The 15,370-nt window shown below is 42.5% G+C and overlaps 1 protein-coding gene across 1 annotated transcript in view; it reads right to left on the bottom strand.

Annotated features, from left to right (window-relative positions):
- Positions 1-14,177: 14,177 nt before the first annotated feature.
- Positions 14,178-15,370, bottom strand: part of pola1 (polymerase (DNA directed), alpha 1) — a 430,119-nt gene continuing 428,926 nt past the window's right edge. The window contains exon 37 of the mRNA XM_039745606.1: positions 14,178-15,289. Coding sequence (XP_039601540.1) covers positions 15,147-15,289 — 143 coding nt within the window. The 3' untranslated portion in view covers positions 14,178-15,146. The remainder of the gene's footprint in view (positions 15,290-15,370) is intronic.

The following is a 15,370-nucleotide window of genomic DNA, read 5'->3' as shown; positions in this document are numbered from 1 at the left end:
AGTTTAAGACACTATAAGATAAGAAGAAATGTTCAAACAGCAGAAGGTTGCCATGGTCAAGTAGATTTCCTTGGGCTGACATTAGGCCACCCATCCTTAGTGAGGGGAAACTGGTCATGTGCCTTAAAATGGGAGTTCTCCGGGGAGAACTTAAACACAAGTATATATGGTAGATATGGAGAACCCAGCTAAACAAATCAGATAAAAATATAATGCTTGGTCATTTATTTATTGTAGAAAATCACCCAGCATTACATATCTATGAGTGGCAAAAGTAAGTGAACCAAGCAGGTTATCTGAAGGTGAGATTAGAGTCCGGTGTGGTCAATCAACATCATGGTGGTCAACCAATGTGACGACTTTCGGTTGTGAATGGACACCTGGTTTATATTAAAAGAACAGAGTTCTATCAAGGGCTTCATCTTCAGACACGTTTGTGCAGTATTGCGTATCATGCCACGGACAAAGAACATTTCAGAGGACCTCAGAAAAGAATTGTTGATACTCATTGTGCTGGGAAAGGCTACCAAACCATCTCTGAAGAACCTGGACAGCACCAACCCAGAGTCAGACAGACTGTGTACAAATGGGGGACGTTTAAGGCTACCGTTACTCTCCCCAGGATTAGTCAACCAACAAAGACCACTCCAAGGGCAAGGTCTGTGATTGTCTGCAGGGTAACTTCTAAACAACTAGCAGCCTCTCTCACTTGGGTCAATGTTAATGTCCATGAGACCACCATTAGCAGAACACTGAACAACAGTTGTGTGCATGGCAGGGTTGCCAGGAGAAAGCGACTGCTTTCCAAAACAAACATCGATTCCCGTGTACAATTTGCTGAAAAGCACGTGGACAGCCTGGAAGCTATTAGAGTAAAGTTTTACGGACAGATGACACCAAACTAGAACTTTTTGGTTCAACTGAGTGGTTTTGTGTTTGGAGAAAGTAAAACAGTACATTCCAGCATGAGAACCTTGTCCCATCTGTGAAACATGGTGGTTTGTAGTATCAGGCTTTCGCCCTGTTTTGCTTCATCTGTGCTAGGACAGTTTGCCATTGTGGATGAGAATATTAATTCTGACTTACACCAGCGAATTTTAAAGGCAAATGTCAGGACATCTGTCAGTGGGGTACATTTTAGGAGAAACTAGGCCATGCAGCAAAACAATGACACCAGGCACTCAAGTCGTTCTACCAAAGACTGTTTGAAGAAGAATAAAATAAAGATTTTGGAATGGCCTAGTCAAAGTCCTCACCTTAACCTAACAGAAATGTTGTGGAAGGACATGAAGCATGCAGTTCATTTCAGAAAACTCCCTGAGTTGAGTCAATCCTGTATGGAGGAATTGGCTGAAATCCCTTGGAGCCGACGTGCAGGACTGATCAAGACCTACCAGAAAGGTTTAGTTGAAGTTAGTGCTGCAAAAGAGAGTCACACCAAATACTAAAAACAAAGGTTCAAATACTTTTGCCACTCACAGATTTTTGACATTGAATCATTTTCCTCAATAAATAAATGAGCAAGTATAATATTCTTGTCTCATTTGTTCAACTGTCTTCTCTTCACCTTCTTTTAGGACAAGTGTGTAAATTCGACGATGTTCTAGGCCTCATTTATGATGGAATATGGAAAATTCTGCAGGGTTCACTAACTTGCAAGCACCACTGTATTTGTACAGCGTGCCGTGTTCTGAAGTGCCACATTCAGATCTGAGCAGAAATAGCACACTGACAATGGTGAACGATGTCTTAGTAATATCATAGGAAAAGCTCAAATAATCGTAACTTGTTGGACTCCATCATTGACATTTACCTCATCTAAATCTGACTGTAAACTAAACTGCTGGTCCCACTCAAAATCAGACTAAGGGGATATTAAATCAAAGACTCGGCCCATTTTGATGTATGTGCTCATTCCAACATTTACCAGGCCCAAGGTCGACATCAAAATGAGTTTATACAGTATATATATATTATATATCTGGTGCTTATATTAAAATATTCTTTAATAAGGTTGGTCTTGTTCATCCTCTGCTCCGTGCATTCAAAAGCACACCCTGCTAGACGTCCTCCACATTAACCCAAATCCCACAATTTTTATACTTACGTTAATCTTAAAATATCAACATCTGGCTTTCAACATGACCAAGTTCTATAGAAGTGGCACATCTGTCGTATCCTTTTATTTACTACTATCCAAGCAACATGGCATCGTCAGAATATAAGGAAATGGGGAAAACATTCAACATGGCCAAGCACAACCCACGATGAGAAGAAAAACATGAACTCTTAGACAAAAGCTGTAATCCAGCAGGACCATGAAAGGGTTATCTAAACGTCATGATTTGTGGTCTAAGATGAGGTCCTGTGGGGAAGTTCATGCGTGCCGATGACAATCCACACCCATCAGCCTCAGCGCACTCTTGCTGCCTGATGGGAATTGCAGTCTGACCCCCCCATACACCTCACAGCAGCACACATGCCACATTTTATGAAAATCAGCACAGCGGTTTTTGCATAATTGGCAAATAGACAGACAGACAAGCCGTGCACAACTTTATTCCCATATATTTGTCTTAAAGACAGGAGACGACAGTCGCTTCTCCAGCCTCTGGCAAACGTAAATGTGGTTGAAAGTGGATAACACGTGTGGTGGACGCCCAGAGTATGGAAGGACCAGGGGAGAGACAGTTTCTCCCCCGGGTTGACAGAGTGCAGCCCCCTTGGTTTTCAGCAGGGCCACAGGTCATGAGCATGGGAGCTCAATCCTGCTGGGGCACGTGGCCACCGCCAGGGGGCGCACAGACATTTTCAGGGACCCATTTGGCTGCACTTTTGCCACACCCTTGACTCCTTCCAGGTGCCCTATAAAGGGAGCCAGTCACCATCGTTCATCGGCCAGAGTCGGGAAGAAGAGGACAAAGCCTGAGGAAGAGTGGAGGTGGATGGACTGGCGGCAGAGCAGAGAAGGGACCGGAGTGTGTCACATGTTGGTGATTTGTGCACTGGCAATGAACTGTGTGCTGGGTGCGGAACCTGTCCGAGTCAGGGTGGGCTTCACACACATTAGACTTACACAGGTAAAAAGTAGCGTGTGTTTGTTAGTGTGTAAAAAGTTTGTTTTTATGTACAATGGTGATAGAGCCGACTATACTGTACTTCCTTAGAAGGCTGGCGTCCTTCAACATCTACAATAAGATGCTGCAGATGTTCTACCAGACGGTTCTGGCGAGCGCCCCCTTCTACGCGGTGGTGTGCTGGGGAGACAGCATAAAGAAGAGGGACGCCTCACACCTGGACAGACTGGTGAGGAAGGCAGGCTCTATTGTAGGCACGGAGCTGGACATCCGTGGCAGAGCGATGGACGCTAGGCAGGCTCCTGTCAATCATGGAGAATCCACTGCATCCACTGAACAGGATCATCTCCAGACAGAGGAGCAGCTTCAGCGACAGACTGCTGTCACCATCCTGCTCCACTGACAGACTGAGGAGATCGTTCCTCCCCCACACTATGCGACTCTTCAATTCCACTCGGGGGGGTAAACGTTAACATTATACAAAGTTATTGTCTGTTATACCTGCATTTTTATCACTCTTTAATTTAATATTGTTTTTTATCAGTATGCTGCTGCTGGAGTATGTGAATTTCCTCTTGGGATTAATAAAGTATCTATCTATCTATCATCTCATACTGTTCAGATCTATCTATCATCTCGTACTGTTCAGATCTATCTATCTATCATCTCGTACTGTTCAGATCTATCTATCTATCATCTTGTACTGTTCAGATCTATTTATCTATCATCTTGTACTGTTCATATCTATTTATCTATCATCTCATACTGTTCATATCTATCTATCTATCTATTCAGTACACTGCTAAAAGATCATAAGCCAATAAAATGTTAGCAAAGGTTAGTCATTTTGGATATTTTTGAATTTGCAGGAAAATAAAAAAATTGTTAAAAATGTGACCATTAAAAATCAAATCAAACTGGATTCAGCGGGCCCTGCTTGAAGTTACGGTTGTCCCATACGTTCACATTAAAAATACTGAATGGGTAAACGTGTACAAATCTTTTGCCATACAGAAAATTCTGGAGACTTTCAAGGGGATTGAATACTTCTGTAGATCTCGAGGTGGTGGCCTCTGGCCTTGGACAGGAACATCAGCCCACCATGGGACATCCACAAACCCACTTAAATGCACTTGCAGCCTGACCACGTAGAGCTGTGATCTTACGTTTCTTTGGCTTGTACGGTCGGAAGTTCAAATCTTTAGAGGAGGCCACAGTTTTCTTTTTGGAAGATAAACTCATCCATTTTATTACGACAAGATTAAAGTTGAAGAAGTTACCGTGGACTGTGCACAGTGAAACACTCTAAAGGACAACACAACAGCTCCTAAATTCGATATGTTCTGCCTGGGAGGCTTTTGCCCTATAAGAACAAACACGAAATACGTAGGGATTACACCTGTGACTTTGTCTGAACTTAATTTGAAATACTGTAAAATCAGGCGGCGTTTTTCAATCCAAGTTCTGCTAAGCCGATTTTCAAGTTTCCTCTCATTTGCCTTTGCAGCTTGATTTGTGCGGCTCATCCATCATATCTGCTTACTTGCAGTTTTGAAGCCATTGTAGTCGCTAAGCTGCTCCTCATTGTTTTTACTTCAAGTCAAAGATCATAAAGATTGGATCGGCCTGCCCTGCCAGAGATTCCACAACCCAGCTGTAGATTTTGCTGGCATGGACAGTGGCAGCGACAGAAATCTAATCCTAAAGGTAAGCCATCAATAGATGACTTTTGTTTTCTCAGCTGCAATGTTATGTCAAACCTAGAAGTATTTTTATATCCGAACCCCGGTAGCGATAACACAGGAAGGCAGTAGGTAATGGTGACCTGTAACTTAGATGAAGCTCACACATGTGCGCCGCATTCTGCTGTCAAATCGGCACCCCATGAAGCTAATCTTTCGGCGGGCCTGACGCTCACATGATTAACACCATAAGATAAGCGGCCAGTTCTCATAAAGACACTGGAATGTGATCTGGTATGCAGGACCAAAAGAAATGAAGTTGCAAATGCGTAGCATCTGTTCAGAAGGCAGCTCCTCAGACACGTGCAGAGGCCATTTATGGACAAGCGGCACGACATGCAGGCGAGGTGAGTAGCAGAAGCGTTACGGCCCAAAGAAAAACCGGCCGCAGTTGGCACCACAGCCGCGGGCCAAGGTTAAAACAGTTAACGAATGCAATGCAGGGAATGGAAATGACATCAACATTTCAGGATTAATGTGTGTTAACAAGTCAATGGCAACCACAACAAAGCCGGGGGTCAGCGTGGAGAGAAGCTTGAGGATTAACATCAGAATCAAAGAAAAAATGTGGCCATTGGGCCAATAAATGGCTCACTTTATCTTTTTTAATTTAATTTTATTGATATTATTTGAAGAAAACAACATTCCATACAATCATGTCAAACTTAACAAACCATAATTCAACTTCTGCCCAAGAGAAAGAGAGGTGAGCCAACAGCACGGGTATATCTTTAAAAAAAAACAAAAAACGAAGAGAGGAGAACCAACTTATCATTAATAATAAGATATCCACACACACTCACCGTCCACTTTATTAGGTACTCCTTGCTAGTAATGGGTTGGACCTCCTTTTGCCTCCAGAACTGTCAGAATTCTTCATGTCACGGATTCAACAAGGTGCTGGAAACATTCCCCAAGGATTATGTTCCATATTGACATGATAGCATCACACAGCTGCTGCACATTTGTCAGCTGCACATCCATGATGTGAATCTCCCGTTCCACCGCATCCTAAAGCCACTCTATTGGATTGAGATCGGGTGACTGTGGAGCCCATTTGAGTACACTGAACTCATCATCATGTTCAAGAAGCCAGTTTGAGATGATTTGAGCTTTGTGACATGGTGCATTACCCTGCTGGAAGTAGCCATCAGAAGATGGGTACACTGTGGTCATAAAGGGATGAATACGGACAGCAACAATACTCAGGTAGGCTTTGGCATTTAAACAATGCTCAGTTGGTACTAAGGGGCACAAAGTGTGCCAAGAAAATAGCACACATACCATTACACCACCACCACCACCTGAACTGTTGATACAAGGCAGAATAGATCCATGCTTTCATGTCGTTGATGCCAAATTCTGACCCTACCAACTAAATGTTGCAGCAGAAATTGGGACTCAGCAGAGCAGGCAGTTTTTCCAATCTTCTATTGTTCAATTTTAGTGAGCCAGTGTGAATCGCAGCCTCAGTTGCCAGTTCTTATCTGACAGGAGTGGCACCCGGTGAGGTCTCCTGCTGCTGTAGCCCATCTTCTTCAAGGTTTGACATGTTCTGCGTTCAGAGATGCTCTTCTGCTTACATCTGTTGTAATGAGTGATTCTTTGAGTTACTGTTGCTTTTCTATTAGCCTGAACCAGTCTGGCCATTCTCCTTTGACCTCTGGCATCATCAAGGCATTTTTACCTAGACAGCTGGTGCTCACTGGATATTTTCTCTGTATTCTCTAAAGATGGCTGTGTGTGAACATCTCAGACCAGCCTGCCTGCCACCAACAACCATGTCACGTTCAACGTTACTTCAATCCCCTTTCTCCCCAATTCTGACACTCGGTTTAAACTTCAGTAGGTCGTCTTGACTTGACGTAACACCTACATACATTGAGTTGCTGCCATGTGATTGGCTGAATAGATATTTGTATTTGTGAACACATTCTTGTTGAAGACACTGCAATAACGCTACCTCACACCACCCATTCGACTGCTGGTACCTTCAATGTGGAGTTTCCATGCGTGTTACGTTCCCACCTCGGACTAAACCAACACCAGTAGGTTGACCAGCAAGCCTAAATAGAACCAGTGTTGTGTTCAGAGGTGCTTCCCTCTCAGCTCACTGTGCACTTCATCCTGATCACAACTACAAGAGGTGGACAAAAACAACGTTATGAAATCAAATTGACTGTCCTTGTCACCTAAGAGCGCACATTTGTCCTAAATGTTAATTATTCACAATTACGTGTGGATTCTTCCAGAGTGAGACCCACAAACGTTACAGAAGAAGTGTTCGGCTTTATCTACATGCGCATTAAACAACTGGTTTAATTGAGTTGATTTGTTGCATTTAAGACCGCAGAGGAGAGGCAGAAGTAGTGGGGACCTTGTGTTCTACTATTACAAAATCAAAGTCTCTTCTGTCATTTGTTTATGCCGTTTACTGATGAGGTGGACAAGTGGAACTGCGGTTAACTCTGAGGTCCTGCATCCTTCACACTTCCTCTCTCATTCCAAACAACAGACTGGCAACACTAAACCGGCCTTGTCTGAGGGTGTGAACCCCGTGACAGATCAGCGCATCAACCAGGAGGTCTCCACCTTGAACAGAGCGAATGCCAGTGACTCCCGCTGAAGCAAGTTTGGAAAATAAATGAATCAACTTTTGTGTGTGAACTACAATGCAGTAGCAATAAGGAATCTCAGTCTTTCTTCATTTTTCTGATGGCAAATTACACGGGTGTGCACTCACAATTCTCTTGTGCATTAAATAGAAATTGGTGTATTTTAAAGATTTAGGTTTGCTGACTGGAACTTCTCGACCACAGACTGTTTCAGTGAGATATCAGATTCAGTAGAGAAAAAATAAAGTTTGATTTTTCTTTTTTAAAGATAAGGTTCATTTATTTCATTGCATAAATATAAAATACTATTCCAAATACTATTGGAAGTATATTCTGAGCTGAAAAAAAGACAGTGGTGGCTCTGCGGCTAGGGATCTGCGCCAGTAATCGGTTCGAATCCCGTAAACGCCAGAAGTGATTCCACTCTGATGGGCCCTTGAGCAAGACCCTTAGGGCCGGATTACACTTCACGCTCAGAATGCATACGCGCCCGCATCATGGCTACCATGCGTTCCCAGCGTTCATTTCACGCATCCTCTGAGCAGGTCCTCAGAAATTAATACGTGTGCGCGAGTTGCAGTACCAGCAAAAAGTCGGGGGCGCAGTGTGCTGAAAGTCGGAATGTGACGTCAGAGTCTCTGTTTACTATCTACGTGTGACAGAAAGCCGCTATTGAGATCCTACGAGATTGGTGTGTGCGTCTCGATGTTTGATGAATGGTTCGATGTGGTGAAGCAAAATGGCGACATACAGATGCATTCGTGGTGCTTTTATATTCAAGTGTTGCATATTCCCGATCATAATGACATGATACATTTTAAAAGTCTCACATACCATCTTTTGTGCCCTCCTTTTTTTTTTTTTATTTGCAACTTCACAACAGCAACATAATGTACAGCGCTGTATTTGAGCCACTGAGAAAAATAAAGGACACGGTGAAAATGTGTATTTTGTTATTAAAGTGTAGTACTAGGTTGTTGTACCGTGTTAGCCATTACGAATGTAGAGAAAAGCCAAGCAAAATGACACCTTTTATTGGCTAACTAAAAAGATTACAATATGCAAGCTTTCGAGGCAACTCAGGCCCCTGTAAGATGTAATGTAATCTTGCCTGAAGAAGGGGCCTGAGTTGCCTCGAAAGCTTGCATATTGTAATCTTTTTAGTTAGCCAATAAAAGGTGTCATTTTGCTTGGCTTTTCTCTACATTATTAAAGTGGAAATTTCGGCTTTAATCTCGAAATGTCCACTTTAACATTAAAGCAGACCATCGTAAACGTCATCCCAGTTTTTAATCGCTAAGGCAAACAGCAATAGATCACCACACAGAACACATTAAATGTATGATATTCCAACTCTCTGCACATTTAGAATCCTTAGATTTATACTTGATATCCCTTTCATGATGAAATGCATTAAAGTGTGTATGTCTGGCAGGGAGTCATGTCGCTGGTGTCCACACTGTGCTCCAGTTTCCTTCCAATGATATGCAGATTTGGGGACTTGTGCCACTAAAATGACGCTAGTGTATGTGTGTGCTTGAATTCACCTTGCGATAAGCTGAGGCCTCGTCAACGGACTGTTTCTCACTCGTGCCCATTGCTTGCTGGAATGGACACATCCCTGGATTGATGGATTCAATAAACATCCTTTTCTGAGATATTGCGGTAAGGTGTCATCAGAATTTAATAGGTGTTCTAGGCAATTCACAACACAGAGAAGCTGAACATGTTCTCACCGTGATAATATCTCACACTGCCACCTGGTGGATTCCTCCAGATTTACGTCAAGTACGCACACAAGTATAAACACTACACTATGCAAGCGTTAGCAGGAGCGTCCACTGCAGCATGCGTCGTGTCACGTGAAGTATAACTCCAGCCTTAGCCTGCATTGCTCCATCCTGGTCTGACGTTAACCTGCAAGCAGGTCCTCCAACTTACAGGGAAAACTTGGGGGTTGGTGGCAGGATTGGCACTCCAGCCACGGTAATAACCTCACACTGTTCAGTGTGGTGCTGAGGTGTCACCCACGTCACTTGGGTCCCAATCCAGGTGGTTCGTTGTGTGGTGGGTGCAGCAACACACTGCAATCAGCGCATGCTCCCAACCTCCTCCTTATTCCTTCAAAAATAGCGAGAAATTTATCTTTAGAAGGTTGGAAAGATGATATTTTCTGGTTCAGAACAGCAAAAGTAGTTGTTTCTGTGCTTTGTACAAAAATATAAAAGGTCGAGTTGATCCATCCATTGTCTTGATCAGGTCACAGGTAAGCAAACGGTAAACAGACACACAAAAAGGCATAAGACTACGATGAACTAATTGAGAAGCTTCTCAGTTCCTACACTCTCACGTGGGAGCGACCGCATATGAACATTGGGAGAGGTTCCACCAGGACATCGCCCAAATGGAGAATGGAGTGAGTCAATGTCAGCAGATCAATGTATCCAGCAGGGGGCACCAGCTCCCTGGAAAAGAGTTCTTTTGTAATTACACCATGTCACTTAAACCGAATCTATATAGATATAACAGAAAAGGCGAAAGCCCTGCCTGGTGATATGGCGGTAAGAAATCACTTAGGAGAAATAGTGTAGCTTTGTTTAATATCAGCTTACACAGCATATCAGACGAATGACACATTTCCAGACATTTTCAAAATTTTATAAATTCCTCCTGGACAGTCCATGCCATGTTAAAAATGCGGACCTGTCTGGGAAAATGAGGATGGTGGGCAGCTCTAGTCCATCATAATATTCATAAGGTTACCCAAGTCACACATGGGCATTCGGGGTTCCATGACAAGCTCACCTGAGATAAGCACTACAACCTGTCGCTGAGGGTATCCTCTCCTTTCTCAACAGCCCAGAGAAGACCCCCAGTGATTGGCACTTCCACCTGGCAATGGCATCCAGAGCAGCCCTGACCTTTCCGGTCACTCTGCCATATAATGCGACCTACCCAGAAAGGTGCTGTCTTATTACTGACCAGGACCCGAGTTTGCTGAGAGCTACAAAGCCAGGAGAAAAGTCAGAGGTGAAAGCAAAGCTGGCTGATTTTGAATCAGCATCTTCTTAGTGGCGTAATACATCCTCGTTTTGCTTTTCCATTCTATTTCTTTGTTACAGTTAAATGGGGTCATCAGGGTGGCACCCCAACATTTCTTCCTGCTTCCTTACCACCAGTCACTCCAGGTACTCATTAAATGGTCCAAGTCTCTCAGTCAATAATAAAAATGAAATAAGGCAGGTTTGTTTGAAGTGTACAAAGTCGACCTCTTGCTCTTGTGGTACCTGCTGTCTGCACATGTGGGCACTACAGCAGGTGTCAGGCTAGAAAAGAAATGGTTTCTTAAAGATTTCCAGTGAGCACAGTCCTCAGAGGCCAGGATATTTTTATGCAGAGTACCACCTCATAAAGAAGCAAGAAAGTGATGCCACGGCAGCTGTCAAAATCCCTGACTACCTCTCTTCTATGGCAGTCTGATAAGTTGCTTCATTGTAACAAGCACATTATGTATTTTCTTGCTGTGATCAAGGAGCTGATTGGCTCAAGAAACAAAAGGATTTGAGCTCACAATATCTCATCCATGCTAAGGCCAGTTTCAGGTTTGGTTTTTATCATCTCAGGAACAAGAAAGGGGCCGCTGAATTCAGAAGTTCTTCATCTAATGGTGAAAGAGTGAAATATCCCATCCTCTCCCTCAGCAGGTCAAAGGAAAGTAAAGTGCTATGAGGTAAAGTGCATACCATGTTCAATACAGACAGCCACATAAAGGCCATGGTGACACAGTAGAGTGCGGTTTCCTCTTCCGCTTATTCAAAAAAGAAGAAAGAGCAGATAAATGTTTTCTTTGTTAAATAGTCCTCTTTATTCTGTCATCTGTTGGCAGGCTTGTGATCTCCCAGAGTGTGCCAACTACATAAGTCCGCGATCTCAAACAAATCATCCAAATAGCTAGGCATACCTAGAAATATTAATAGTAATCTAAAAGAACACAAATTGGCACAAATGACAAGCTTTTTCACATGACCTTAAAAGTTTACTGTTTAATACATACTCCACCCATATGCTACTTTCGAGAAATTTCTAATCTTCAGTATCATTTTGGATATTAACATTTCATGTTGTTGTCCACGAGACTTCTACCATATCTTTCTATCACTCCCGAGTATGTGTATTATATAAAGAGCTTTGAAGCTCAAGCCTGTAGGGGTTCGTGGTCAACGCCCCTATGCCTTTGGAGCCCTGGACCACAGCGTTTCCATCACACCCGGAAGTGTTGGGGGTGGAAGAGGAGCAGGGACACCCGGAGTGTTTCTGGGGATGCAGCCGGCACTTCCGCCACACTGGGGAGTGTTGGTGGAAGATTGCCGGAACACAAATGGAGCACATCCAGGTGATTATAAAAGGGGCCTGAAGAAGGACAAGGTCTTGGAGGAGGCAAGGAGGCGGCCTGAAGAGAGAGAAGGCAGTGTGTGTTGGCCAGGACTTTTGGGGGACTTTGTAAATAATAGGACTGTTAATAAACGTGTTGGGTGTAACGATATACTGTATATATATCAGTCTGAAGGAAATTGGAGTCTGCAAAGTGGTGGTAGGATGACATTGGAGATCAAGAGGAGGAGGAGAATGAGGGCAGAGCCAAGGAGTCAAGTGGTGGAAGTTTAAATTAAAATAAAAAAAGGTAGACTAAGGTAGAGAACAAGGAGGAGGTAAAACAGGCACCAGGTGGCAGTGAAGAGTTACCAGACAGCTGGGCAAGTACAGCAGAAATAGTAAGGGTGACAGCAAGAAGGGTGCTTGGCATGGCATCTGGACAGAGGAAGGAGGACAAAGGAACCTGGTGGTGAAATTGGGGAGTACAGGAGAGTATACAGAGAAACAGGTTGGCAAACAAGAAGTGGGACAGTCAGAGAGATGCAGATAGTAGGCAAGAGTACAAGGAGATAAGGCACAAGGTGAAGAGAGAGGTGGTGAAGGCTAAAGAAAAGGCGTATGATGATTTGTGTGAGAGGTTAGGCACTAAGGAGGGAGAAAAGGACCTGTACCGATTGGCTAGACAGAGGTACTGAGCTGGGAAAGATGTGCAGCAGGTTAGGATCATAAAGGATAAAGATGGAAACGTACAAGCGAGGAGGGTGTGTTGAGCAGATGAAAAGAGAACATTTTTAGAGGTTGATGAATATAAAGAATGAGAGACAGAAGGTTGAAGTGGAGATAGTAAATGAGGAAGAGCAAAGATATTAGCAAGGAGGAAATAAGGGCAGCTATGAAAAGGATGAAGATTGTGAAGGTTATTGGTCCAGATTACATACCTGTGGAAACATGGAGGTGTTTAGGAGAGATGGCAGAGGAGTTTTTAACCAGATTGTTCAATGCAATATTGGAAAATGAGAGGATGCCCAAGGAATAGAAAAGAAGTGTACTGGTACTGATTTTTAAGAATAAGGGTGATGTGCAGAACTCTAGTAACTACAATGAGGTAAAATAAATGATGAGCCACAGCATGCAGTTATGGCAAAGAGTAGTGGAAGCTGGTTAAGAAGGGAGGTGATGATTAGTGAGTAGTAGGTAGAGTTTCATACCAGGAAAGAGCACCAAAGATGCGATATTTGCTTTGAGGGTGTTGATGGGGAAATATAGAGAGGCCAATGGAGTTGCATTGCGTCTTTGTGGACCTGGAGAAAGCATATGACAGGGTGCCTAGAGAGGAGTTGTGGTATTGTATGAGGAAGTCAGGAGTGGCAGAGAAGTATCTAACAATGGCACAAGGATATGTACAAGGGAAGTGTGATAGTGGTGAGGTTTGTCGTAGGAGTGACAGATGTGTTTAAGATTGAGGTGGGATTACATCAGGGATCAGCTCTGAGTCCTTACATATTTGCAATGATAATGAACAGGTTGACAGATGAGATTAGACAGGACTACCCATGGACTACGATGTTTGCAGATGACATTGTGATCTCTAAAGAGAGTAAGGAGCAGATTGAGGAGACCTTGGAGTGGTGGAGATATGCTTTTGACAGAAAAAGAATGAAGGTCAGTGGCAGCAAGACAGAATACATGTGTGTGACTAAGAGGTAGGTTAGAGGAATGATGAGGATGAAGGGACTCGTTTTAATGAAGGTGGATGAGTTTAAATACTTGGGATCAAAAGTACAGAGTAATGGGGAGCGTGGAAGAAAGGTGAATAAGACAGTACAGGAAGGGTAGAGGAGTGGGTCAGGAGTGATTTGTGACAGGTGGGAACCAGCAAGAATGTGACAGGGAAAGTCTACAAGACGGTCGTCAGACCAGCTATGTTATATGGGTTGGAGACTGTGGCACCAACAAAAAACAGGAGACACAGCTAGAGGTGACAGAGTTAAAGATATTAAAATTTGGATTGGATGTGATGAGGATGGACAGGATTAGAAATGAGTACATTAGAGGGTCAGCTCAGGTTGGATGGTTTGGAGACAAAGTCAGAGAGGTGAGATTGCGCTGGTTTGGACAAACCAGCACATACTAGGCAAGGTGTGCTTCACTTTCCGAATAACTAGAATCATTCGCCATTCCATTTTTGAACTTGATTTTAATCCAGTTCATTGTAATGGAGGCTAGCAGTGGTCACAAGGCAGGAACCTGCACTGAGCAGGATGTCAGCTGGAATGAACTGTTGAGAAGGTCTTTTGTCATTTACATTTTTACTGCCACTTACCTTCCTGGAAATAAGCAGCATCAGATATCCAGTCCTTGAGCATTGATTTTTTTTTTTTAATTCAAAGATTTATTTAAGTTTATTTCACGATCAATACAATATAATTATGGCAATGCATTAAAAAGGTCAATGTAATGAAATGTACAAAAATACCCAAATGATTTGCAGATCATAAAATGTTTTTTTTTACTACAATAACATTTACATAGTAACCACTGTAGGTTAAAGTTGACAAGGTTTAATATTACTGAGGGTGAAACTTCCTCATCGACAAGAATAGAAACAAAATATCAAACATGAGTTAAGAGACCTCAACAGTTAATGAACAACATTTGAGCTTTAAAAAGAAAAGCAACTGTCCGGCAATGGGAACAAGCATTCATATTAGGAAAAAAAGAACAACAAATTGATAACATGCTACGCATTTGGTACACGCAACCAATCTACTTATTTTGCTTATATTTCGCATTTTTAACTTTTATTATTTAAAAACACTGGTTTTATTTTTGCACCATCCTTGCTTTTTTTTTTTTTACTTAATTTTATCTTTGGATACAAGTTCATTAAATCGGACTACAAAATTACTACTGAAGGTATGAAATCACATTCAATATGAAAAGCAACTATCAGGAATTTCACAGACAAAGGAACTCTACTTTATCTGTTCAAGACACTAGACCTACCATGTAGTCAAGTGTATTAGAAAAGTAACAAAACCATAGCTTGTTTAGTGGAGAGACAAATCTAAAACAAAACATACACTACTTGTCCCCAAAAAGAATAAAAATAAAAGCATCAATGGACAATACGGTTCAATTAGTAAATTACTAAAAAAAAAAAGAAAGTTACAGTCTGAAAAGTTCAAATGTAACTAATACTCTGTGCAGGAACACAAAGAGGAGTGCCATCTGTGTGTGTTCAGATGATGGTTCCTGATGGAGAAATGCAGATGCTTTTCCGTAGCTACTCCCAAAATCTTGCTGCTGTCGACAAGACTGCTCCTCGTACCAAACAATTACTTCATTGCAACAAATGACTGGAACAACTTGCTGAGGTTGACTTCCGAGTACCCACTTGCAGATACTGCTTTGTCTGCAACATCCTTCAGCTTCTTATATAAATGTTTGACATCATCTTTGTATAACGGATTTAGGTAATCTGTAAATTGAAGATTACAAAGGTTAAAAATCGAAATATCTTACAGCTTGCAGTTCTTTAAATGTGACAATGGTATTCCTA

The sequence above is a fragment of the Polypterus senegalus genome, chromosome 2 (genome assembly GCF_016835505.1).
Source record: "Polypterus senegalus isolate Bchr_013 chromosome 2, ASM1683550v1, whole genome shotgun sequence".
NCBI lineage: Eukaryota > Metazoa > Chordata > Cladistia > Polypteriformes > Polypteridae > Polypterus > Polypterus senegalus.
Note: the sequence above shows the minus strand (reverse complement) of the source record. Positions and strands in the feature narration are given on the sequence as shown.